We start from the raw sequence: 27,991 nt of genomic DNA on the forward strand, positions 1-27,991 counted from the left end.
ACAATTTTTTCTTGTCCGAAATCTAAAGCACTTTGAGTTACTTTAAATCTATAAAAGGTGCAATAGATATAAACTGCACAAAACTACTAAATTGTTCCTTTAACCTGTTAGTCTTAAAGAAACCCTGCATATTTTTTTTAGGTTTAGGTTCATGTCTATCTAGGCACAGTTTTTTTTAGCAGGCATTTACACAAGAAATATGCATGAATATGTAAATAGAAATTGTTACAATTTGTATATTAAAAAAAGGATTAAAAATCATCATGTAAGATTCTGCATAAGGAGACAGCAATCAACAATTTTTTGTTTTTAAGTACAAAAGTATACTTTAAAGCAGTCATGAGTTTAGAAATGTAATTCCCCTTGATCTCTTGATATATAAGAGGTCATTGCACTATAAAAAATGGTATAGTTTCATAACTCAAAAAAATGGTAAGTTTCATAACTCAAAACTTCCTTGTTAGTCCAAAAACAGCTATTATTGAAACCAAGCTGCCAAAATGAGTCAATTCATACTGGATTATTAATGTTTTTAACCAAAAACAGAATTTTTCTTTTTTTTTGTCAGAGTAAATCACAGCAGCATCCATCTATTATTTTAATATCCAAAACTGTTATCCAATCATAGCAGTTGGCATCCTTAAACACGATCACTAATAAGCCATGTTTTTAATGTAAAAATCTTAATAACGTTATAAGTGAACCTCAGAAAACATGACGTTCATGACCCCTTTAAAGTGCATTAAAGGAAACCAAATTTTTCAGATGCATCTTCTCTGAGAGCATTTTCCTTTGCTAACAAACTTGTTAGTACAACAGTCTTAAAGAAGGAAAGAAAGATATAGATAACAAGCCAAACTCTATAATTCTTAGTTACGACACACAAATCGTTTTTGGTGTGTCTCGCATTGTGGTGTGGGTTTTCAGGGTTATGTTGTGCAAACTGTATGAACGAAATGTGTCACAAACAAACACACACTCACACCAGAAAACACACTGTGAGGCTCAGCCTTATAATGACCTACCATGGAGCAATGTTACAAAGAGGGGATTTCGCCACTTCTCTCTTCTAGGAATCTGTGTGTGTGTGTGTGTGTTGAGAGAAGGCAGAAGGATGTAGAAAACCAAGCTAAACCGGGCAACACACCCACACACACTCCCGAGCAAATTATATCAGTCCACTGGTCTTCACACACTATCACAAGAGCGAGAACAAACGCCTAGGCCTTGTGACTCGACTGAAAATGACAGCTGACCTATGAAACTCACTCGTCTGCCACTACGTAGCTTTCTGATTGGCTCTTACATCAGTGTGGACCACACACTGACCCGTCCAGATCGCTCTGGTCAAGAGACTAACAGGCCTAAAACCCCTTCACGATGAACCAACATATAGCTTCATGGCTAATCACTGAGAAACAGCTGCTAAGATGGACACAGGTCTGCGTCTATGCCAGCCGCTGTGACTCACCCTCATTTCTATAAAAAGCGTGCAAATGCATGGCCACGTGACCTCGAGAGTGCAACAGAAGGAAGAAAAGAGCGCCAGTAAATTTGACAGTTTTTTATCTGAGCAACATCTGTGACAGATAACAGAATAGCACGACAGGCCTCTATTTTAACATCCACAGTGAACGATTCGCTGCCGCCCACCTGCACCGAAATGCAGCGCTGGTGTGGACACGAGGAAATGAAGGGTATTTCGGGGTTTGAAAGAGGAGAAAAACGGGTGAGACGCAGCGCTTAAGGGCATCGTGGCGACTGGGAAAGAAAGAGCGATGGGGAGAGAGAGAGAGCAGATGCTGACACTGAGATGCTCTGACACTTCTACAGCCCCAGGAGTCACAGCATGTTAGTGCAGTGTGACAGAGCAACCTTTAAAGGCCAAACACTGAGCATCAGCAAACCTAACGGCCTTACAGCAGCCACACACACACACACACACTCGTCGAACCCTCTAGAGAGGATGCAGCAAATGTAACTGTGATGATGTGTTGCATGTTTGACGACGACAAGTAAATAAGACAATTATTAAAGAGTGACAGTCTGTTAGTCAAGCAGCGGCTGAGCAGTATTCTTTTGGTTTTGCTGTTCATATATGAAAATCCTGCTGTAAGCGGATGAAAGGAAAGATCAAAGCTTGAAATACTTCATGGTACTTCATACCCAATGAGACAACCATGATTTATAGGAATTGTGCTGCGGACCAAAAATGAAAAAGAAAGAACTAAGATTTCCTACTGCCACCTGCAGGTTGCAGGCATTATTACATTGAAAGCACAACAAACCAGAACAAAAGAAATTTCCGTGCCATATGCATCGACTGAAAAAAAAGCCACAAGGACTAAAATAATAATAACAAAAATAATCATTATTGAATTAAAGAACTAAACAAATGAATCATGGAAATACGTAAAGGAACAGAACTAAAATAAATAGAACTAAATGAATAAATAAATAGTAAAATGAATAGCATTAAAATAAAATAATAATAATAGATAAATAGCTAAATATTACATGAATAAATAAATAAATAGAATATAATTAACTAACTGAAATAACAGAAATTAAGATCTAAATAAATACACTAAACCAGAACAGATAAATAATAATAAAAAAACTAATAAAGATGTAAAATAAATCACTAAATACAGTATTATGTAATTACATAAATAAATAAACAATATTAATAAATAATAATAAAATTACTAAAGGTAAAATAATAAATAACTAATAATAACTAAATAAACGAGAAATAACTAACTGAAATGTTAGAAATAAATACATTAAACAAGAAAATAAACAACAAAAAAACATAAATAAAACTAAATAAAGTAGTAATAGAAATAACTTAATAATAGAATTAAGTAAATAAATCAATACATAAATGATAATAAAATTAATAACAGTAAAATAAGAAATAATTAAATTAATAATAGATAAATATCTAAATAAAAATATAGATATAGATAAATAAAATAAAAAAATAATATACATACTTAAGTAAATAAATAAATACCAGTAATAAATAAATGATAGAAAATAAAGAACAAAATAAATTCCCAGTTAATATTTGTATGTTATGATATTCAGAGTTTGATGTGAGGTACAGAGGACTATAAGCTGACCTCTCATAGATGGTCCTCAGTGTGACCTGATCTGAGACTCCATCAGTTTCCTCCAGGAAGAGAATGATCCAGGATGTGCGGTACGGCCACTCCTCCGTCAGGTTGATCCAGGACGCTAGTCGGTCCCAGTTAAAAATGATCTGATTGGCTCTAAGTAGGCGACCTAACAAAAGGCACCTCATTACTGTTATATCTTTGTAAAGTCACTGCTCATGTCTTTAACACGCCACAATCAATAACTAATGTATGGAAGTATAATCGGGTCACACTGACCTGTGACTGACACTATGTTGAGCAGTCTCCTCATCGTCTGAGGGCTGATGTCACTGAACCAGTCTTCGGTGACCAGCAGCTTGGTCAGGTCGAAGGACATCTGGCGCGTGACGGAGCGCTGCATCTGTCTCCTGCGGTACGTGTCCTACACACCAATATACAGACAACTCAATGTCAGGAGGCCTGTAGCGTCTGTGTGATTAACTGTAGGCCTCTTCTGCATGTTTTGATTTAGTATACTGTCATGTACCTGTCAGCTACAAGTGCATTGTGTTTCCACCAGATCTAATCATTCTCTTCACAGTTCAGTCTCTCTCTTTCGCTAACAGACACACACATACATATATATTCTCTTAAGATGCAACCTTCCAACAATTGCGCAGAATAAATCATCAACGTCAAACAGTGGCCGCAGAAAGTATTTTGACATTTAAGCTACATATACAAATTACATAACGAATAGAGTTGTAGAGAAAAGCATGTGATTTATAGATGTTATATATGTTATATATATATATAAATCAGCAACTGTGACAAAATAGAATCTGCAAACAAATGATAAACGTACGTCAAACACTTCCTGAAATTACTTTAAACCTACTCGTCCCAACAGCATTTTTATTGGATATATAATGCATTCAATTTGACTACAACTACAATTTAACCGACGCAAATGAAAACGTATGCATTATTAAAACCAAGAATATAAAATATATTATACAAAAATAAACTAAAATATAATGACAGAGCTAAAATACAGTAAAAATAACATGCTTGAAATAATGATCATGACTATAAGAATGCAAATGTAATAATAAATATTAAAAAATAACAAAAATATTTTAGTTTAATAGAAATAAAATATAACAAAATACTATTTATTAAGTGATAATTATTTGACCACAGCAGTAAATATGCATTAACTATGAATACAAGTAAAATTAAAATAAAATAAAAACATGAAATATAATAACATCGATCAAATATTATATACTATTATTACTACTACTTCTAGAATTATTATTATTATTATTTATATTATTATTATATACAATTAAATAGTATATACATTATTATAATGAATAATAAAGATTGAAATTATAATTAATCTTTCTTAGTACTGTCAAATGGTGGAGCTACACATTTCTCACTTGAGAGTGCATGTTGGAAATGTTGGAAGTGTTGGATCAGCACTCATCAGAAAATGACAAAGTTAATTTAAACTTTCACTGATGTTTGAGAATGAACCAGTGAAATGGCAGTTGCGGTGGGTTGTGTCTGGAGCTGCTGATTCAATGTTGCGTCTGGGCAATTTGTCCTGAGAGGTCTGCTCTTCTCTTAAAGCTTCAGCTGGTTCACTACAAGCACAATGCAGAGTCGATCACGAGCACTGCGGGGTCAGAGCTTTAAGCCTACTTTGAAGTTTTTAATACTGAACTTGTGACTTGACTGCTACTTGGAACACATGGCCATCAATAAGGTAGCCCCTTGATCCTGGACGATGGAGGGGAGACTTATGTAAAAATATGCATGATGAAATTAACTTAAGTGTATCAAACCTAGGCTCCACAAATATATATTTCACATTAACCAAGAAAATGACACTTTCAGAGCCGCCCTACTATTTCTCTTCTTTAATGACTGGAGTCTTCCACGAGCAGCTCACGAAACCCACTTAACAAGTTTCCACAACAAAACGTGCAGATCAGGGGTACGGCGAGCCGGATGCTCAGCCAAGAAACAGCAGAGGCAAAACAAGAGGAGCCTGCCCCTGAAATAAAGAGGGGCCAAATAAAGGAGGCAGATAAATCAGCCAAGCAAACAAACAGCCCTCGCAGGGCGAGCAGAGGAGCCACTTAGCCTCCTGCCTCCGTGCCGCCGTGCCAGTGCTTTGTCACAGAGACCCACTGCTGCTGCACCCCGTCATTAGGCAATGGCATCTCAGCGGGAAGAGTAAACAGACATTAAATCAATTACAGACGCTCCTCGGTGGCATCCAGGGTCTCTGACAATACCCCCCCTCTAAATCTCACACACACACACACACACACAAGACCTGGACCTAACCATCCTTTCTAACTGTGAATAAATGAGACTTACAGGCATAAAAGAGCTTGTTAGAGAGAATAAGCATGGTTAAAGCCGTTATAAATGAGTTATTAATGAGTTACTAATGAGGTAATAGCAGCCATATGGCCTTCATTGAGCTGGCCATCTTAAATCGTGCTGATGGGAAGTGGTGGGAGTGTTGGAGGCTGACTCTTACCCGGCGGTTCAGCGCTGTTTTGCTGCCCAGCCTGCCCTGCTCGCCGAGACTGTTCTGAGACAACTTCCTGTCCATGTCCTCTTGCCACGCTGCAGATGGAGAGAGTCAGACGTTCAGAGGAGTTATCCGAGCAGAAAAGATGTGCTGTTCGTCTATATAACATGCACTATACCGCAGATGATGCAGACGACAAATTGCAACATAAATCAAAGAAATCAGATTAACAGAACGCAAACATCTTGTCATACATTAAACGCATTAAAGAACAGTAAGATGTTCAGAGGTTTTTAAACTTCTTTTTTTTTTTTCACAAAGGATAGAAAGTCATGCAGGCTCTGAACAACGTGAAGGTGAAGAAAAGTTTTTTGAGAGCCTTGAAATGCATTTGTATAGCTAGTACAAAAAGAAAAAGTACTTCTATGGAGGTGTTTCCAAAAAATAAAATAAAATAATAAATTAAATATTAAATTAAATTAAAATAAAGTAATATAAAATAATAAATGAAATATAAAATGAAATAAAATGTAACTAAATTGAAATAAAAATAATATTAAAAAATAAATTGAATTTAATCTAATATAAAAAATAAATAAATAAATAAATAAAGTATAATATAATAAATCAACACCATAAATATCTAGCAATACAAAAACAACAACAAAAAGGAATTTAGGGGATAGCACCCAAAAATATGACATTTTCTCACCCTCAAGTCATTTAAAACCCGTGCAACTTACTTTCTTCTGCTTAACCAAAATTAAAGTGAATGGGGCCTTTCAGTGTATGGACAAAAACAGTTATAAATGATGACATGAGGGAACATAACAGAATTTTACTCTGAATTTTTATTCAGAGTCCCAATTTTCATACCAGCTGTCCTTTCCAGTGAAGTATTTCCCCTCACTACAGCAGTATATGTATGTACTTTTCACACATTTCGTAAAAAACAAGCATATTGTAATTCAGAATTCTGCCTGTACCGACCATCAGAGCTCAGCTGATCCGCAGTGGCTGGAGTGGAAATGCAGAGTCTCTTGGCAGTGCTGAGGCCACGGCTGTTGAGGAACACGGGCAGGTGGATGATGTTTCGCATGTAGTCGTGGCCGTTGATGTTGGAGTCACGTAGCACACTGTTGAGGTTCTGGTTTATGGCCTTGATGATGATATGAGGGTCACTGGCAAAGATTGAGATGAAGGGACCTTTAGAGAAGAGCACCCGAACCTGCAAACAGAAGAGACAAGAACGTTTCCTCTTTATTAATACGGGAACATCTGGTCTAAGTTGGAGCCTAGTGGTTAGAGCACCTTGGTTATTATAAGTTAATTTACAATTAGTCATTTAGCAATTAGTTAATGCATTAGATATCATAAGAAAACAATACAGTCTTTTTTGTAAATCAATGTGCTATACTAAACAAGTGGCCTACTTTTCTCCTCTTTCGCTCTCAGAATGAATTAAGTTACTTAGTAATAATTCTATTAGACTATCTATGTGACACAGGCCTATAGCTCAATGTCGTGGATCATGTGTATGTTTACACACAATTTAACACACCCAGACATGTACTCATTTAAACGTGCCGGGTCTTTCCCGACTAATGAAGGACACAGGGATATGTATCAGTGTCACAGGATACCGATTTGTAGACCATAGCAATCGCTGTGAAATATCTGCTGACGTTGCGTTTCTCCACGCCAATTAAATTGGGGCACGAAAAAAATGCCATCTGCATTCATATCCGTCATTTTTCTTATAGAACATCAGCTTTAGCAACTGGAACAGTATTCAACTTGAAGGGAAAATCCAATTTGGTAATTCCTATCAAAATCCGAGACAAAAAGACCAGAATTTATAAAAGATGTGGCTAATTGTGCCACAAAGGAATGTTTGAGGGGTTTTGCAGGCTCTCTGTTAAATGGCAGATTTCATTAGCGGTGAACAGGCTGCCAACACAAGAGGATTAAACCCAAATAATGACATCTAGCTGAAGGAAATTCCATTAGTCCAGCTGGGAGAGAGGAATCTGAACTTCTGGAGCTAAACAAGCCTGAACTCTGAGCAGTGCTGCACATCCAGGAGATGTTTGAGAGGTGAATGGGCTTGTTCTTCCCACAGAGTGGACGTGAGGCACCTTGTTTGGCCATTTAGTCAAGAGCAGGAAGCCAGTGTGCTCAGACAGAATGAGGCTTTTATGTTTACAGCGGAGATGGATGGCTTGTGCCATCAAAAGCTTCTTGGCATTGGTTGAATACAGCGGAAAATGTGATTCTGGCAGTAAAAAAAAGATTTGTATACTATTATTTGGTTATATGGGAGATGTCTGATGCAGGGTTGTGCATGGCAGTGTAAACACACACGCACCGTATCAAGCATCTGTAGCACTTTATCTTGTTCACAGGAATCCAGGCCATCGATGATGACAGCCAGTCGGGTCTGATTCTGAGTGAAGCCATCGATGGTTTTAGCCATTTTAGCCATGAGCTCCACTTCACACTTCAAAACCTGAGACAGAAAGGAAATAGATCAGCTATACAAAACAACCTGTAGTAAAATACAAAAGCCTTCGACGTTTTTAATTTTCACAAAATCAAGCAAAAAGCTGAAGGATGTCGTATCGGAAAAGACCTGCAATAAAATCTAAAACATCTGGTTCAAGTTCTGTGCTCATTAGCAATCCAAAGACTGCAAATTTCCGTTCCATTCTAAAATAAAATAAAATAAAATAAAAACCAACTAAGATTTTATTGTGGAGCTGCACGATTCTGGATGAATTCCGAATCACAATTATTTTCTTTCAAATAGAGTTCACAATTCTCTAGTCTGAATGAATTATTTAAAATAATAATAATAATAATTAATGATAAAAATCAATGACTCACTCATAAATACCATTACTGAATGAATCAGCAGCTTTGAACAAATCTCTTGAATGAATGATTCACAGTCACTTGTCGCCATCTAAAATGTTATCAACTCTGTTATTTAAAGTGCCAATTTGAAGCAAAAATTAGTTTTTTTTCTTCTTTTTGTTCACTGCAACAGACATCAGTGTTTATATCCGAACTATAAAAAAAAATTCCCAGTAATTCTCTGATTATATGAATGATAATACGTGAAGTGAAGCTGTTTCATACCTAAACATGATAACTGCTCTCTCTGTGTCAGCGGCAGCACAAAGACAGATTTGAATGTTCTGGTAAGAATTTTTCAAAAATGTAATAGACACAGAGGAATCGTTGCGATTTAGAAATAAGATCACAATCTTTTAACGATTACCGAATTTTTCGGACTATAAGTCGCACCTAAGTATAAGTCGCATCAGTCCAAAAATACGTCATGACGAGGAAAAAAAACATATAAAAGTCGCATTCATTTAGAACCAAGAACCAAGAGAAATGGCGAGATGGCGCTCTATGCTGCTCAGTGTAGTCTACAGGAGCACTGTGCAGTATAGAGCGCCCTCTCGTGTCGGGAGACGGTAATGTTTTCTATTGGTTCATTTCTCTTGGTTCATGTCAAATTAATTTTGAAAAGTCGCAGGACCAGCCAAACTATGAAAAAAGGTGTGACTTATAGTCCGGGAAATATGGTAATCGTGCAGCCCTAGAGGACATTACCATCCAAATCCATCTCTTCAAGACTCGCCTAGTTAGGCCTGCTAAATGAAAGTAAATGTTAAAGTCGTGACTATTAAAAGCAGATTACATATTATATCAGTATCAGTGGCTCACCTTCATGAATCCCTCACTCTTGAGCTTGTGCATGCTGTTGGCAGCGTTAAGGAGCCTCCTCCTCTGAGAGTGCAGAACAGAGTCCGTCACCCGCCACCAGGTCCGACATTTCAGCAGCACGGCCAGACCCACCACACTGGCCATGGAGATCAGAACCGCGTTCACCGTCAGGTTCTCCGCGTCCACCTTGAAGATGGCCAGCAGGGTCATGCCTGTGATCAGACAGCCCGACGTCAGCACAAAGAGCACGAAGGACGGGACACAACATGTCTTCTTCCACTTCTTTCCTGTAAAAAAAGATGTCAAAAAAAAAAAACAGCTTGAAGTTAAATATTAACTAAACAGTTTAAAATGTGACTGGATGAGCTGCTTTTGAAGCCGTGATAATACACCTGATATATACAGTTTTTACACCTGCAATGGCATTATTAATAAATAATAATATTGTTAAATGTTATACAAATGCCATTTGTTATTAACAGAATAATTATTGACCATTTTTAATAACATAACATAAATATTTATGAAAAATAGAAATATTTATGAAAAAAAGTTTTTTTTACCACAGTAATTAAAAAAAAATAAAAAAATGTAACAAAAAAAAAACTCAGAAAAAATACAAATAAAACAACTAAAAGAAACTAATTTAAAAATTTAATTACTAAAAATAGCTTAGGGGTAAAAGAAATATTCAAAACCAAAACTAATAAAAATGACACAAACACAATAAAACTAAAACTCAACTCAAATAAAAATGTAAATATACAAAAATAATATAAATATACAAAATATATTTAAAAAAAAATAAAATAACAAGCTAAATCAAAATATTAGTAAATATTATAAAAGTATATTAATAATACTAAAATAGCACTGGTTTAAGACTAACTCTACTTTACACTATGCCTTTAACCTTTAACCATGAAAGGAAATGATGTAACAGAGTCTTGTGTTTTTTATTGTTGTAGAAAACAATTCAGAAATGCAAGAATTAACTAATCAAAAAAACGGAGAATGTTTTTCGATATTTTCCTGTTTTCGAGGTTCATATTGCATATTCAGCTAACACACCTTGAGTTTCATCATTCTTGAAGACCCTAAAAAGTCTGGTGGCCAAGAAGCCGAACTCTCTCTCACAGGCATCGGACAGCGTAGCTATCATTTCAGCCATGGACGTCTCCCCTCCCACACTCGACAGACGGTTATAGTCCGTGAACAGAAACCTGGACAGATGGAGAACAAAAAAAGACTGACTGGAAATGAGCATCACACATGTGCGTGTTTCAACAGAATGTGCAGGTAATCCAATGTCACGAAGAGAATGCTCACAGCATAAATGCATCCTGCCTCCAAAGCATCTTTATACAGTTTACATCTTTATCTTGTTTTATTTCAACTTTGCATAAGAATAAAAACCCATTAAACATCAGTGTACAGTAGTTGGATGTGTTTGGTGAAGGGTGCAGTATTCTGAGGGCTCTACCTGACAGGCAGGGCTTTGGTGGTCTGCTCTGGAAGCTCGGGGGGATTGACGAACATGAGTTTGAGGAGAAGCTCCAGGTAGCCGATGTGGCGGGCCAGTCTGGTGCTGAGGACCCAGGCCCAACTCCAACCCTCCCCTCCTTTTCTCCCCCCAAAGTACACCAGCACTGCATACACCGTTCAAAAACATACACCGGTCACGCTTTGACATGAACCGAACCAGAAGTTTGCGAGAATTTACAACAAGATAAATGTAGAACAGGCAATGCATGAGATTCTGAAGAACAATGCTGCACTCTGGTGGACACATTTATATGTACGGTTCAGTGCCTCTTGGTAACCAAAGATGAACTGGCATATTACTGAACAAGTGGGACAAAATGTAACATGAATCAGCAATAAAAAGTTGAGTACTAATCTGAATCTTGAAGCTTTTAGTGTCCATAATTACAATAGTAATGAGATGAATAATGATAATCAAGCGTATAAGGCATATATAAATACAAAATCACCATAAATGTAACTAAATAATAAATATTATTTTGATAATTAGGGTCCAAATCCTTGACTTTTATTTTTAATTTCTCTACCTCTTTGCTGCACTAAAATCACTACAATTATTTTATAGGCACTGACTAGACACTTACATAACATATTTCATGTATTCATGATTTGAAATTTTTTTGCAATAAAAATAACTACTACTACAATTAGTAATATTTCAATGATATCATTATTTGTTATTAATTTTATTGAAATGTCATTATTTGCAGTTTTTGTAAGTACAACAGTTATTATTTGAATTTATTAAAAAATAAAGTGATTAATAGTAATATATCATTCAATAAAATGAAAAAAAAACAATATCTATAGCAATAAAAGGAAAAAATTTTAATATTGTCATTATTCTTTGCATAAGGTATTCTTTGCAAGTATTTCTTACAGAAATTTTTATTTTTTGTATTTATTATTTTTATGATTTTTTATTAAATGTATCGCTGTGATTTGTGGTTCTACTCCATAACTGACTTGTAGTTTACATGTTTTTTATTTCCTGTATTATTGTGGTTTACTTTAAAGTTGCCGTTGTCCTTCTCTGTTGAATGTTGCGCTGAATGTTTCCAAGAGAACTGTACTCTTTTTTAAACGCTTGGCCTGTAATCAGAGGCATGACAGTAAATTTGACAATTTCTCACCAAAGAAGATGTACATTAGGGCGAGCAGGCTGAGGGCCACAGCGATGGCCAGTTTAGTGTCGACAGCAAAGCCAAGAACCAGAGCCACAGATCCACAGAGAAGCAGAGTCAAAACCACCACCAACCACGAGAACTGGAACAACGGCTCCACCTGCTGCCCGGCGAACGTCTTCATCTCATCTGAAACAGTGAAAAAAACACCCTCAGATCTCATTCAGATCCAATAAGGCCCTTCAGATTTTCAGTAGTCATTTCTGGCTCATACCCTCCAGTTTCTTAAGCAGGAAGGACTTGCCGCTGCCCCACTGGGCGTAAAGCCCCACGCAGATGGGCGGCTGCATGGTGGGCTCACTCAGGATGTCCGCCAGAGCGCTGCTGTACAGGTCATAACCCAGCATGTCCCCGTCACACTCAGAGGGAGACAGGTGCTCTGGGGAGGAACACATCAGAAGTGTTGAGACAGACATGTTACAGTGCAAACAAGGTCTGTTTGAAGAAATACTCACTGGCTCCAAATATCTGGGTGAGGATGCTCTTCTGATGAGTGCAGTCGATGTTGTAGGGCGTCTCTCCCTCTTTATTGGGCCGGTAGAGCAGACGGCCGTCTTTAGGGTTCCTCAAGAGCAGCTCGGCCAGTTTGCGGCTTCTCCCTCGAATGGCAATATGCAGAGCTGTGTCACCTTTCTGAGAAGATGACATTATATGTTTAGAGAATATTCAAATGGAGGAGTTCACTATATTGAATAGTAGTAAGTAAATATATGCACACACTACCGTTCAAAAGTTTAGGTTCATTCATTCATTCATTTATTATATAACATGTATTTTAAATGGTTATAACATTTCACAATAGCACTGCTTTTAATGTATTCTTGACTAATAAATGCAGCTTAGGTTAGCATTTGTTTAAGACGCTTCTTTCAAAAACATAATATATATGTATACTGATATATCTAACGGACCCCAAACTTAAAAAGTGCGTGTGTGTGTGTGTGTGTGTGTGTATGGCCTTGGTGTCTGTATTAAGACAATAATAAAGACATTTCAAACTGAAAATGCTCAGAAAACTTCATGGTTTTACCTTGTCCACTGCTGACACTTTGGCACCTTTGTCCAAAAGAAGCTCAACTATTTCCATGTTTCTCATCTTGGTAGCTTTTATTAGAGGAGTCTCTCCATCCTGACACATTAACACAAAGCACATGTATGTAGACATCTTTCACTACTGTACAGTTACAATCATAATGATGTGTTTCATATGGAATCACAAGGCAGAATCCAATGAAAATCAGCTATTTACCTTGGTGTAGGCCTCAGTGTCAGGGTTGCACTGCAGAATGTCTCGAACCATGGTTGCATTGCTTTTCTCCACAGCCCAGTACAGGGCGGTCTTACTGTCCTATAATAAAGAATTAAATAGCACAGGGTCACAGTGACATCTGCTTCCTTAATCACATGGAGTTTAATAACAGGTTTCTAATTTGGGTGGAAAAGGGCATCAAAACAAAGAGGCCGTTCTTTATAGATTAGCATTCGGGACAGTGTGCTGATGGATTTAGGAGGCTGAAATGGAGAGCTGGCGGTGTGGTGGAGACGCCGTTACCTGGCCTTTGACATCAATATCAGCATATTTATTAAGCAAAGCTCGGACGATCTCCACATGACCTCCTCTGACGGCTCCGATAAGCACAGTATCACCACTCTGAGACACAAAAACACAAACAAGATTAATGGGGATTTCGGGATTCCTTAAATACTAACAACCCAAGGTTAAATAAGCTATGCATGAGAGGCCTTACCCGATCAGGGATGTTGACGTATGTGCCCGCGTCCAGCAGGTCTTGGACAATCTCAGTGTAGCCCTCTATGGCAGCGATCATCAGCGCAGTGTTTCCGTCTTTATCAGTCATGTTCATGTTGGGGTTTCTCTTCAGCAGCTCCTTCACCACCTCAGGGAAACCACCTCGCACGGCCACTATGAGCGCAGTCATCGAGTTCTACAGGAGAGAGATCATACTGGGACATTAGGCTGCAACATACAGTCTTTCAGGTGTTCGGTTTAGTGACTTTATTGCGTCAGCACATTTAGTGCATCTGAAAAATTTGAATTTGAACAATGCAAAGGACGAATCACAATTTAATAAGCACAATAGTTTTAAGAAAACGTGTTTACCGCTCCCTCCTGGTCCACATTGGCCCCGTTCTCCAGTAGATGCATCACACAGTCATAATGGCCCTTCCTGGCTGCCCAGATCAAGGGTGTGGTGCCATACTGACAACGACAGGCAAAAACTCCAAAGTAATTACTAAAATCTCTATTAATTAATTAATTAATTAATTTGCATGTGCATACTGTTGTACTTGTACAAAAACTGGGTAATAACTATGTACCAACCCTGAAACTACCCCTAAACCATATAGTTACCTTATATTACATAGTGCATTCTTAGTTAGGTACACTGTAAGTACAGATTACTGTGCATCCTGTAAAATGAAGTGCAACCATTCATAGAATCCCGATCTTTGATTGTTAAAGACCTTCGTTCATCTTCAGAACACAACTTAAGATATTTTTGATGAAATCCGAGAGCTTTCTGACCTTCGAAAGTTAGCAATGCAACTACAACGTTCAAGGCCCAAAAATGTAGGGGGACATCATTAAAATAGTCCATGAGACATTAATCCCTTTACTTCGAATTATAGGCCATAAAAGTCCATTTAGTCCATAATCCATAAAAGCAATCTGCAGGTTTATGACATTATAAAAAAATAACTAATTAACCTCTATAGACAATGTACTACAGGGATTTTAGTAAGATTTGTCATTTTGTTCTACTTTCTTTTTGCAATTACTTATTATTTACATTACTGTTCAAAAGTTTGAGGTCAGTAATATTTTCTTTAAGTTTTTTAAAAGAAGTCTAATTCATTTGATCACAAATATATTTAAAAACATTAATACTGTGAAATATTTTTACAATTTAAAATAACATCTATTCATGTGATGACAGCTAAAACTCAGCATTATTTACAGAAATCATTCTTATATGCTGATTTGGTGCTCAAGAAACATTTCTTCTAATTATCAGTGTTGAAAACAGTTCAATGTACTCCTCGCTGTTTTTGTGGAATTTTATTTATTTATTTTTTTTGGCAGGATTCTCTGATGAACAGAAAGTCCAAAAGCACAGGATTCATTTGAAATAGAAATCTTGGGAGGCACTTTTTATCATTGCAATGTGATGTGTCCTTGCTAAAAAAAAAAAACAATAATCATATTGACCTCAAATTTTGAGCGGTAGTATATATTATTTATTGGTCTCATGTGGAAACTGTTGACTCAGGCTTTTTAGTCCACCAGCAGTGTTTACGAGTCTATGAAAGCTCAGCGATGCTTGAGATGGGAGTGATAAGGCACCTTGTCAGAGCAGTTGACTTTGGCTCCATGCTGAAGCAGCAGTTGAACGATCTCTGCATGGCCTCTTCCTGCCGCCCATATGATGGGGTAAACACTGTACTACTGGGACAGACATAAAGCAATTACACACCACAAAAAAATACTCAAGCCTAGAGATAATAGGGCCACATTTTCACCTACACCTCAAACAGAGTTTCTAATGTCCAATAAATGCTTGTACATAGAACAGGAAAGGGCTCTGCAGACCTGTCCAGTGATGTTCGGGTTTGCTCCCTTCTCCAGCAGTAGATGTGCCACCTCCACACGACCCTTATAAGCGGCCCACATGAGCGCGCTCCAGCCCCCCTGCACACAAACATATCAAGGTCATTATATTCCCACATGACGGCCCTTAGGAGTAATCTCACGGTCACAGGACTGTGTGGATAAACACATTTTCCCTGAGTCAGGGAGTGACTCAAGCTATCAGTTGTCTCTCATCTTCCATATTTGTTATTATAAGCTTTAGCTGCTACCCAGGCGGCATTTATGGGCAACACAAACACGTTCAGACATTCCATTTTCAATGTGTAAATACACCCGAAAATCTAAACAGGCAGCTCACAGCTGTCATAGGGTATGCATGAGCACAGCATGACACCATATATCCAAGAACTACACAGAACTGCTGATCTTAAAAACAGAGTATCACGTATCACATGTTCCAGCAAGGTAGGAATGAAATGAAACCAAATAGGATGGTTGAGGATCCTAATTTCAAGACTAGGGCTTTGAATTTAACATTTACTCTGAATGATTATTTCATAAACAAATTAACAAAATACATAAATTAATATATTAATACACAAATTCAATGTATATTTGTACTTTTTATACTGCCACGCACACACACACAAACACACAAACACACATACTGTACCCACACACACACACACACATTTATATTATTGTGAAATTCAATTGATTCATAAAAATGTACCAAGAAAATACCATATATACCAAGTACATTCACACGTATATACATTAATAATTATTCATTTATGTCATGTATTTTATATTTTTGTATATTATCTAATTAATTTTCAGATTTATTTAATTCACAAATAGTAAAAAATAACATTTAATAATTGTATTAATAATTTTTTTAATGTAATACATTTAATAAATGTTTTTTTAAATATATAAATAATAAAATATATTATAATATATGTGTTTGTGTGTGTGTGTGTAATTTATTATTATTTTTTTAAGTTTAATTGATTGAGACATATTAACATACTGCAAAACTGAAAATGAAAAACCTTAAACAATTTTCAAGGAGGTAAAGAAGAACTTTGCATCATCTACAATGATAAATTCAAAAACAATTGTTGATCTAAGCGTAACTACCTGCTGTGTGACAGCTCATGTCTTACCATGTCGCGATGCTCCACGTTGGCATTGTTCTCCAGGAGTTCCTTCACCACTTCAGTGTGTCCCTCTTTAGCAGCTGAAATCAGTGCTGTCCAGCAATCCTGAGACAAGTGGGGAAAAAACACCCTTGTTTAGTTACATGGACATCATCATCCTCCCAGGAAGAGCTAAAGATCTTGTGTTTGGATGATGTTTGTGGGGTTTCAGATCATACCAGCTGGTCGTACCAGGTGGTCATAGTGAAGGTTCTTCTGTCACCAGAAAGGTTGTATACTATACTGTGTATCTGCTGGAGTGAGAAGCTCCAAGTGTCTGTGTGTGTAAACCTCCTCATCTAGTCATTTACAAAATGACAGTACAGGGTACCAATTATTTTGATTCTACGCCCCACCCACACCTATGAAATCATACAGCTGGCTGAAGAACCGCAGTCTACCAAAGCAGACAGAGATACCAACAAGGACAACAGATTTAAAAAAGATATAAAAAAAACAACCAAAATAAAAGGTATAGATTTAAATCATGATGGATAGATCTAAGACATCCTTGCTCGTCATTGACCCTTTTGTAAAAGAGTGAAGGAGGACGGATGTGTGACTCACAGTCACTGTTTTTTCATAAAAAATGAAAATCATATCATCCTGTTTCGAAACCTAGTGCGAGTTTATGTTTTACCACATGATAACATTTATGCTAGGATATCTAATGTTGTGTGGCTCTGCTGCACGTGTTTTGAAGAGCTACTCACAATATCATCCAAGTTGACATTTGCTCCCCTCCGGATGAGCTCCTGCACGATCTGTAGACTGCCCTGCTCTGAGGCCAGCATGAGAGCAGTCTGGCCGTTCTACAGCAGAACACAGAAGTTAGCACATAGCAGTCCTGGGGAAGCTAATTTAAAAGAAATATTCAGAATAAGTTCCAACGTAATGTTTATGTACCGCGTGCTGTCAGTTACCAAAGACAATAGTTGCAGCTCGTTCCTCAGTGTGTATAAATGAACTAGAAACATATTTACAGTAAATACACAGTTTCCACAGTTTAACCGTAACGCTTAAGCATTAGACGCATCATGAAAGTGATGTGACAGAACCGATTTTACAACTCTCTGTGTAGTGATCAAACATCCAAACTCAAATCAGTTAATTATTATTATTACTATTTTTAATCTGGTTGCTTTCACTTGGTATTCATAAACGGTTAGCACCCTTCATTCAAAAGGCTCTAGAAGACACCAGAACTTTTACACAAAGAAAAAAAAAAACAATTCTCAATTCTCTTTATAGTTCAAGCAGTTTAAAAAAGTACAGTATAATTACTTTTTTAATAAAAGCTCAATATTTATTCAACAATAATGGTATTACAACAGTAATACATTTCTTGTTTTGATAATTTGTATTTAATAGTATTAATCATAGTTCAACCATATTTTAATAATAATTAATGCTGTCAAACAATTAATCACATCCTACATAAAAGTTTTTGTTTACATAATATGTGTGTGTGTGTGTACTGTGTATATTTATTATGTATATATATATACACACACTCACATCAGCATATATTTTGGAAATATTTACATGCATATACATTTCTCTATTTTAAATATATATATATATATATATATATATATATATATATATATATATATATATATATATATATATATATATATATATATATATATATATATATATATATATATATATATATATGTAGTATATAAACATAACATATCTTAATATATGCATGCATGTGTTTGTATTTATATATACATAAAAGTATACACAGCACAAAACAAAAATGTTTATTTCGGATGTGTTTAATCGTGATTAATGGCTTGACAGCACTAATAATAATACACTATTACTATTTTTTAATAGTCATACTGATATATAATAAACAAATAATTGTTTTGACAAAATTGTGTAGCTACACAGACCATTAGTTTTAAGGGGATAAAAAAATGAAAAGGGGGTTTTAAGCATCAAAAAAAAAAAAAAAAAAAAACGTTTATTGCAGACATACATTTGAATGTATACTATTATTTTATTTTTTTTAAATCATATGCATTTCCTATGATTTACAGAAGACCACACTAAAATATTCAGTGTAACATTAGTTCATATACCAAAAAATCTTGTCAGGCATGTTATTAAAAAAAAGAAAAGAAGAAAAAAAATCATTAGATAATGACATAAATATAATCACAGGATCACCTCTTCACCTAATCATCTTTTTTTTCTTTTTTTCTTTTTTTTTTTACGAAATGTTTTTTTTTATTTTTTATTGCATTTATTTTGGCAAAATCACAATAAATAAAAAATGTCCCCACTCATCATTCAACACAAAGCACATTATAGTGTCTACTTGTGTTTGAATTAACTAATTTTCATGCATTAATATTAATTAATCATTTAATTCACTTACTACATAATTCATGATGAATGAGCAAACAATCAAGTGGTTTTGGACACAGCATTAATGTGTAAAGAGTAATGCCTCTAATGCTATATATCTTAAAATAAATCTAACATGCTGCAACAAACAAATCTGTTTTCAACACTTGAAAAATAGTAATGCACACAGCCAGTCCTAAAGATCATATTTAAAAAAGAAATCAATATGCAGTGTGAATGACCTCCCAGCTGAAAACAACACAGAATAATGCTTTAAGGTTCCTGCACACTCACTTCACTTCTGGTGTCCACCTCTCTGTACTTGTCCAGATGAGCTTTGATGGCCGAAAGGTTTTCCTCCTCCACATAGCTGAAGAGACTCTGGGTGGTCAGAGAGCTCATCTTCAGACAGCTGCTCACGTCCATGGCTGTGTTATGAACTCCACTGGAGAACGTGGAAGAGAGCAGGAGAGATACATCATTAAATGAAAATCTCCTCTGTTCAGGCATTACAAGCTCCTGAAGCAGAAGTACAGATGTGGAATAACAAGACAGACAGTAACAAGCCCAGTCTTGCTGGATTGCACAAACCATTGAGTTAATGATGAACCCTATGCTAACTGAACAGACAGTAGGCGACTACCTTATCAATATCGATTAGGATAAAGCCTCATGATGTGAAGTTAAAAGCCTGTAATGCTGTCTGAACAATAAACAGGAACTACACACGTGTTCATTGGGGTGATCTCACACACACACACACACACACACACACACACACACACACACACACACACTTATACTAAGTTGTTATGTTGAAGGGATAGTTTTTAATGGTCCTTAAAAGGGAAAGCATTTTAAGCAAACTAACAAGGCTTAAGCTTTGCCCCAGAAAAGAGCACTTTACTCCAAGTTCAGTCATTAAACACAAGAGTGTGTGTCCACAAACTTTACTTTTTGTCAAAAAGTCACATTTGGAATTGTGTGTTTAAAGAATAGATCTAAAATGTAGGGAACCATAGAAAAGATGCTATTCATTTAAAATATTAAATCACTGAATTACATATTACATATAATTCCAAATGATGAAGATTTGAGGTAGTCATCTTACCACAAAGATCTAACTTTTAATATTTCACTTTAAAGTTGGGTTTTCTACCATAACAATGATTGACTGTGAACACAAATCCCCCGTTAATAAACACAAAACTGAATTCTAAATCCTTACTTCAGTATCTTTTGACAGAAAATTAAATAATTCAACCTTAAGACTAATAATATTTTTGATACAAAAATACTGACATTCTTATCATATGTCAAGCACAACTATTAAAGCATAACTATTCTATAAATGTACTGAGATGAGATTATGTGATATATGTTTAAAGTTTGTGTTTGTGTGTGGTGTGTGTGTGTGTGTGTGTGTGTGTGTGTGTGTGTGTGTTTGTTCAGGGGGAGGGGGTCACACTTAAAACTTAAAACTGTATCAATGACACTGCATTTAATATTAAATATAAAATCATGTGACATCTGCAAACAACAACAACAAAAAAGGATTTGCATTTGCCGAACCCTTTATAAGAAGTGAATTAGGCCTAAATAACATTGTGCATAAACTGTTACAAAACCACACAAACACTAAATGATGCAAGACATTTCCTCACAACTTTCTGAGCCATTTTTTTTTTTTAATTTGACATTTTAGTGGATTTATGAAGTGTGTAGTCCTCCAGTTCACACAGGTGTCCCGTCCGAGTAACCACAGGTGTAGTTCAGCACCATAAAACAAGAACATGATCCACTGACGTTTGACAATGACACACTTTTGTCTTAATTTCAAACAGTTAATGTAATGCCTTATAACTGAAATTTGTTTTATTTATATATACAGTTATGCTTTTAAAAGCATCCTTTTGTCATCTGTCTTCAAATTAACAATAATAATTATACAAGGTTTGATATGTTGCTATATAAAGCAAAGACATTCGTATATTTTAAGCATCTGTTTCCAAATACTTATCAGGGCCAGTAATTTAGACAGATTTAACTGTTAAGCTGTACTATAATATGCACATAAAACACTATAATGATGCTTTCAAACAATGTAAATAAGGCCAACTGCAAGTACTTTTTTTCCAGGGCCATTTTGCCAACTCAGCAGCCCAGTACAACCCTTCACATATGAAAGCCAGTCACCAAAAGCTGCTTCCAGCTGACAGCATGCCAACCAGCGGGGTTACAACAAATACAAGTCTTATTCATAAACTTCAGTATCTCAAAGCAGAGATAAAGGTGACAGATCCGGTAATGCAAGACATCCGCTCCAATCAGCCTTTGTTCATCTCTGAACTGCTGACACACCCTTGAAAGCATCCCAGCAGCCCTCCAGAGAGATCACACAAAAGAGACAGCCAATCACAGGGACACCCTCAGCCAAATATTGACCGAGCAAGGTTCACCCCCTCTCTCCGTCCCAATACACAAAGACTAGTGAAAATAACCCATTCATAACAGATAATCCATATACAATCCATTTACACTAACATCATTCTTCACACTCATTAGTCTGCTGACTCACCTTAAGCCAGAGTTCCCTGTTAGCTGGGTTTCAAAAGCTTCTCTATCCTTTTGCAGTTGATACTCCACTCACACTGTCACTCAGACAGTGTACTAACAAGCCAACCGGGGCTCTGCCTGTCACTCCAGGAGCTCATGAATAATGCAAGAGGAAGTGTGAGCCCCGCCTTTCTTTGGCGTGATGCCCAATGCACACATGTGCTGTGAATCCTACTACAGCAGAGCTTCACTCATTAATATTAATGAAATCTGAAGTTATTATTGAAGCCTTCTGAAAGGTCCAGCCCACATGAGACACGCCTTCGATAAAGGGTGTATATTAGCGTACACGACTTTGCTAAGTATTGTACTTATTAGTAACTAAATAAACTAAAAGTTCTTTATAAATGTTTGTGAAAGGTCACTGGGCTAAGAAAGCACATATGGATTTCCTATTAGAGTGAAGCAAACAGCACTACATCAGTCTCTAAATATAGTAATATAGAAATGGAGTTCTAATAATAGATATGATTTTCATACTTTGTAAAGCCAACGATCCCTTAAAGAAAGAGCGAGTGTTTGCAGGGAGTGACTGTTTGTCTGAAATTAAGTACTGATCTTTTTTTATTTTATTTTTTTCTCAGTAAAACGAACTTGCCATAAATAATGGTAGTAAAGTAACTTTTGAAATGGGAATATGATTATTTTGCAATATGAATAAAACATATTACAAAACATAAAAACATATATTTTTCATGAACCCCCATATATATATATATATATTTTTTTTTTTTTTGTTTGTTTGTTTGTTTTTTTTTTTTTTTTTTTTTTTTGGAAACATATTGTCAAATAGATAGTTGTTGTATTTTGATTTATTTTACTACAATGGATTCAAAGACGAATAATCAATTGCAATTATTTTAAAATATATTTATTATTATGATGTTCTATAACTGATGGTGTCTTTGGTGTCTCATTTGGAGTCTGAGTTATAAATGTATTTACAACAACAACCACAACAATATAAAACAACAATAATAATGATTTAACAATAATAATAATAATAGTAGTAGTAGTTTGTTATTAATAACAATGCTATAAATGTTATGATCTAAATGGTCAGAAATGGAATTTTGTTCTGAGATCAAACAATACCTGCACCCTATAATACAGGGACTGCGGACCCCCTATAGATATTTTTGTCTTACTAGGTTATAAATATCATCAACGGCAAAATATAATTTTTTACTTTTAGCATAGAATAGAACTAATAATATTAGTCACTTAAAAAAATCACACATTATTATTTTGCTTTCTTAAAAAAATATATAATTAATGACATATATCGATTTAAATATTTATATACAGGTTTAACACAGCAAAAAAAAATGTTGTTGTTGTTTTCTAAAGACGGTTGAGTTAGATCTGGTTTGGGACTCGCTGCTCTGAGGGTCGGTCTCCAGAGTGTGGCACAAAGGAACAGCGGTAAACAAGTTCACACCAGCACCGCGAAAAATCACTTCTGGAAGCAGCTCAAACCTATTTGCCCACCGTATTAAAAGTGTAAAGAGAATCCGAGCATAGCTATTTGTATCTGTAAAAGAAAGCAGCATCGTCCACACGTGTTTACAAACAGACCTTAATAAGTTCCATGTCCGCAACAAAAGCTGCTTGTGGAGTGAAGGAAGCGCTCGTGTGTGCTGACAGCCGGAGCTCAACTGTGTGTGTCCACTGTTCTCTCTTTTAACACACCAACAGTGTCTCAACGATACTTTAACCTTCTTTAAAAATAATTAAAATCTTCCTTTCACAAATTGGCATGAATTCACGTCTTAATAAAAACACGTGTCAGTTTGTTTACATAATTAAAATCGAAAACTTGTAAGTTAAGTTACATCTCCCTCCCAGAGAAAAACAAGTTATCCGATATAATTCACATAACTTTGTAGCTTACCATAACCTTTCTGTCTGGAGGCAGTCTTGCGTTACAGCACAGCCATTTTGTGTGAACAGGGGTGTGGAAGAAATTAAAATTAACTACACATGACCACACCAACAGTGCGCAAACCACGCCCAGTACAGGACAAGGCCACGCCCATGTGTCGACAGACTGTACCTGACTTATATGTATTAACAAAACATTGAATATCTATCCATCATCTGAAATGTCACAGTATTGTATAGATATTTTTATTCATCCAGTGTCATATCTCTGCTGTAAACCATTGTTGCATTACCCATAGGAAAACCAATAAACACTCAGACGAATACCGGGAAGGAAAATACGGTTTATTTATTTTGAGACTATCATCATGGTAGTGGAATTCATTTTTAATGTCAAATCCTTTAATCAAAGGACAACTCGTTGGCTTGGTACAACTTCAGAGCCCTCAGTTTGTCAAACAATTCAAATGCTGGGTAAGTGTCACATCTCAGATTATGATTATTACAGAAAATAAAAAGAGGCTGTGCTTGTTCTCTGGACAGTTCTCGATCCAAGTACATGTGCACAGACAACCTAGTGTTTTCTAATGTATATTGGTGAACTGATATATATCAATGTAGCTAACATGTTAGGGGTTACTTATTTCTGTATCTTTCCACAAACACATTGCATTATTGTTTTCCTGTGCACTGCCAGGTTATGAGACATCACCAGTCAGTAGGAACTACAATGGAAAAGTTAATCGATTATGTGCAATATCTGGAAAGCTTTAACAACCAGTTAAGGGGGTTTGCTTGTTCACTAAGGGCCACAATCACTTATTTTGTATGACCCTTAAAGACCTACAAGACAATGACAAACAACAGAACCGAGAAGGCTAATAGACAACAAATGCACTACATTATTAATAATAATAAAGAAAAAAAAATAGACAGTAGTCAACACAGTTTCACACACCGCTTTGGGTCATTCTTTGTAGAATCAGTAGTTGGAAATGGTATTGATATAAATGATGGCTGAACCAAAAATGTTACAGATAAGTAAGGCCTTAAAAACATGCCTCCTCTATTACTTGGGGCTCAACAAGATGATGTTAGGCTGTATTTAGCTGAACATTATCTGAACAAAGGGACAATGTTTACACATAAACAGCAGTGAACACACATTTAACGTCTTTCTATGGAGGAAGCCTGTTTATAATACATCCCTTTAACACTGGAATACCGTCTTAATTCTCCTTCGCTGCTACAATGAATTTAACATTTTGGCCAAATTCATTCATTTAGCACGTTCTCTAACTGTTGAGGAGCACTGAGGTTTCTTGCATTGCTTCTGCAGTTTTTCTAAGTTAGCTCTACCCCGACTCATTCCTAGCAAAAGTGCAAATAGGGAGGGAGTGAAAAATAATTCCTCCCAAAATCTCAGTAGGTAAAAATTATGTCAGCATCAGACCAAATAAATGACTTTTGTTTTCTTTTTTGTTTTCTTTTTTAAAGTACAAACCTCTCACCCTGTTGTAAACCTGTACAAATAATGTGATCTTTTTGTGCACCTCATGTGATTTGGCACTTTGGACATATGAAACAAGTTTTGCATTGCAGTGCTAGTTAGTACACTGCTTACTGTGGGACATATTGGCTTTGGGCAGTTAAAACAATTCATTAACCAAAAACGTTATGAAAAAAAAGATAAAAAGAGAAATTATACAGTATATATCTGTATGTTTCCAGCAGACTTGCTTATTATTAAGCTTCATATTAGTTTTGCAGTAACTAAAACTGTTGGTACAGGGCTGTAACTCATCACAGTAATTAACACAATACAATAAGATTTTAGAGAAGTGTGCTTATGAAACCACAGGGCCTGGTTCAGAGCTCCAAATGGAGGCTGGTCAACTTCACGCCCAAGAATATGATTTTCTTATTCCTGAACTTGCTTAGTTAACAAAAGTTCAGGGAGACTCACTTTGGTTAATGCTTTAGTCCCTTCAGCCCTTCATTACCAAATGAAAACCAAACAAAACAAAAACTAGAATAGCTTTTGAACGAGGGATAAAACGTTCGGATAAAAATATGACGAGGTCTGATTTTCCAGACGCTTGAATAAAATGAGCAAGGCTCTCTAAAGCCTTTTAGAAGATCACAGTTGAAGACAAATTCTTATGTGAAATCAAACAACTTGCAGGTTTCTTAAGGGCCCAAGAGTATTGATGTATTATTAAATAAAAGTTGAAACCGCATGTACATGTATCTGATTACTGCATGTACAGTACACCACCAGCAAAAAGCTAAGAGTCTATTATTACAGTTTTCCACATTTTAGAATAATACTTTCGTCAAAACTATCAAATAACTAATGGAAATATGGGAATTATGTGGCTCCCAAGCTCAACACTATGTGAGTCAAACAAAACCAAACAAACGAAAAAAAAAAAAGAAGGAAACCACAACAAAACAAAAAGCAACAAAAGCGCTGTTTAAACTCAGTTTTAAGGAATTACTATGTTGGCACAATTTATATGCATATTTACTCATTTCAAGCATACGCCTTTAGATCAACAGGGTTTTAAGATCAAGAGGAACAAATCCGATTTATCCCAACTTTTGGCCGGTAGTGTACTTAAATACCAAACCACTACAAAATTCACACTATTGTTGATGTGATGAGAGCGTTAGCACTGCTTGCAAAGTTTTTCCCACGTTTCCATTGACATGCACCTATGGAAACAATACAGTTATTGCACTTCCCATATCTGTCTGTGACATAAAAACACGAACAAGCTGTGATATGGAATATTATCGATCGGTCTTCTGTGTTCTCCAGACGGGCTCTGTGTCGCGGGAGAAACACAGATGCTAGAGGAAAATCTGAAATGGTCTAAAACAAGACTTGTGTGCCCTGAGGAAACCTACAACCCATTAAACAAATAATAATAAAGAGCATTAATATAACCCTTAATCCAACCAAAATTAAAAAATAACGATAAACAAAAAGAACTGAAAAATTTTTCGGTTTTCTTACCGTTGATTCTTGTTCCAAAGATGTTGACAGATATGAACCTACTAGAAACCCACGGAAATTAAGAAATCTTAAAGATGAAATAAAGGCAAGAGATAGGAACCTAAGGCCTATAAGTTTGGCAACACGAAACTGGACTTGTTTCTTATCATTTACCGCACACATTTCCATTGAGAAGAACTAAAAGAGAGGTTGACAATGGCGGAAACCTTCCAGGTACTCTAGAAGTTGATTCCAGTGCTAGACATCCTGCACTAATGTAGTGAATCAATAAGCCAACGATGACTGGTCCATTCCTATGTAACACCATCCCCATACGAGGCTTCAGGTCCGAAATATACAGAGTGTTTAAGGCAACTTCCGATTAACTGACAATGAAGTCAGTTATTCACCATTTTAATCATCAATCAACCAATTTCATATGATCCTATGAAGATTTCCCATTTAAAACCCATCTCCAATGGCTGTACTGTTGCTGGAGTTTATGTCTCTGTCAGTGTGGTCGGATCTAAGGGAGGTAATGGCCGCTCTCGTCTCTCAGTACTGAAATCAGAGTTCCTCCCAGCGCTGTGTGCGGGTCGAGCAGCCCTTCCTGCCCTCATGTGGCTTTCTGCTTCTGGTTGCAGTTGTTGTCGGGAGAGGAGAGACAGTTCTGTTCGCTGGCCTGAACGCTGCCCAGCTGTTCCTGTTGTTTCGTGCGTCTGGACTTCACGGGTAAAACCAGCACCAGCAACACGCAGAGCAGGTGAATGCAGCAGTACCACGAGCTGGGGAAAGAAAAAGAAATGGCACATTAGGAACCTCAGTTGTGATTTTGCCATTTGTCAGTTTTTAGCAGTGTAAAATCTTATTTACAGACATTTTACAATAAATGTACTGCATTGACATGTTAAGTTTATAGCACAGCTAAATGTATTTTTTTTATGTATTGTTACGTGGATAGTTTTAGGAGAAGACGTTTATGGGAAAAAGTTATGTAATCTTCCAAACACTGGGGAAGTATAATTTAGTATAATAATATACTACACATAGATTATAAACAATTTGGTCACTTTATTTTGGGGATCAATTCTCACAATTAATTAGCTAAAACTACAACTTTTGTCTCAATAAACTCCTAATTTGCTGCATAATAATAGTTCATAAAGTAGTAATGTTTAGGCAT

At 36.1% G+C, this 27,991-nt stretch overlaps 2 protein-coding genes across 10 annotated transcripts in view; both read right to left on the reverse strand.

Annotated features, from left to right (window-relative positions):
• Positions 1-23,882, reverse strand: part of LOC113117275 (kinase D-interacting substrate of 220 kDa B-like) — a 50,439-nt gene extending 26,557 nt beyond the window's left edge. For 5 of the 8 annotated variants that reach the window (XM_026285851.1, XM_026285850.1, XM_026285849.1 and 2 more), the window contains exons 1-21: positions 19,602-19,733; positions 17,657-17,755; positions 16,911-17,009; positions 15,742-15,840; positions 15,496-15,594; positions 14,251-14,349; positions 13,877-14,074; positions 13,681-13,779; positions 13,378-13,476; positions 13,159-13,257; positions 12,584-12,761; positions 12,343-12,507; positions 12,078-12,257; positions 10,883-11,048; positions 10,471-10,622; positions 9,400-9,686; positions 8,030-8,170; positions 6,652-6,889; positions 5,668-5,756; positions 3,402-3,546; positions 3,129-3,291 (exon numbers count right to left, since the gene is read on the reverse strand). In XM_026285851.1, the coding sequence (XP_026141636.1) occupies positions 3,129-3,291; positions 3,402-3,546; positions 5,668-5,756; positions 6,652-6,889; positions 8,030-8,170; positions 9,400-9,686; positions 10,471-10,622; positions 10,883-11,048; positions 12,078-12,257; positions 12,343-12,507; positions 12,584-12,761; positions 13,159-13,257; positions 13,378-13,476; positions 13,681-13,779; positions 13,877-14,074; positions 14,251-14,349; positions 15,496-15,594; positions 15,742-15,840; positions 16,911-17,009; positions 17,657-17,755; positions 19,602-19,733 (3,026 nt within the window). Of the gene's footprint in view, positions 1-3,128; positions 3,292-3,401; positions 3,547-5,667; positions 5,757-6,651; positions 6,890-8,029; positions 8,171-9,399; positions 9,687-10,470; positions 10,623-10,882; positions 11,049-12,077; positions 12,258-12,342; positions 12,508-12,583; positions 12,762-13,158; positions 13,258-13,377; positions 13,477-13,680; positions 13,780-13,876; positions 14,075-14,250; positions 14,350-15,495; positions 15,595-15,741; positions 15,841-16,910; positions 17,010-17,656; positions 17,756-19,601; positions 19,753-21,885; positions 22,018-23,501; positions 23,649-23,817 lie in introns of those variants that run through there. The other 3 variants (XM_026285843.1, XM_026285845.1, XM_026285844.1) reach the window with 3 other exon arrangements.
• A 249-nt stretch (positions 23,883-24,131) lies between these two features.
• mboat2a (membrane bound O-acyltransferase domain containing 2a) overlaps positions 24,132-27,991 on the reverse strand; it is a 58,230-nt gene continuing 54,370 nt past the window's right edge. For both annotated transcript variants that reach the window (XM_026285853.1, XM_026285854.1), the window contains exon 13: positions 24,132-27,593. In XM_026285853.1, the coding sequence (XP_026141638.1) occupies positions 27,425-27,593 (169 nt within the window). In that variant the 3' untranslated portion in view covers positions 24,132-27,424. The remainder of the gene's footprint in view (positions 27,594-27,991) is intronic.

This window comes from Carassius auratus, chromosome 17 (assembly GCF_003368295.1).
Source record: "Carassius auratus strain Wakin chromosome 17, ASM336829v1, whole genome shotgun sequence".
In the NCBI taxonomy this organism is placed as follows: domain Eukaryota; kingdom Metazoa; phylum Chordata; class Actinopteri; order Cypriniformes; family Cyprinidae; genus Carassius; species Carassius auratus.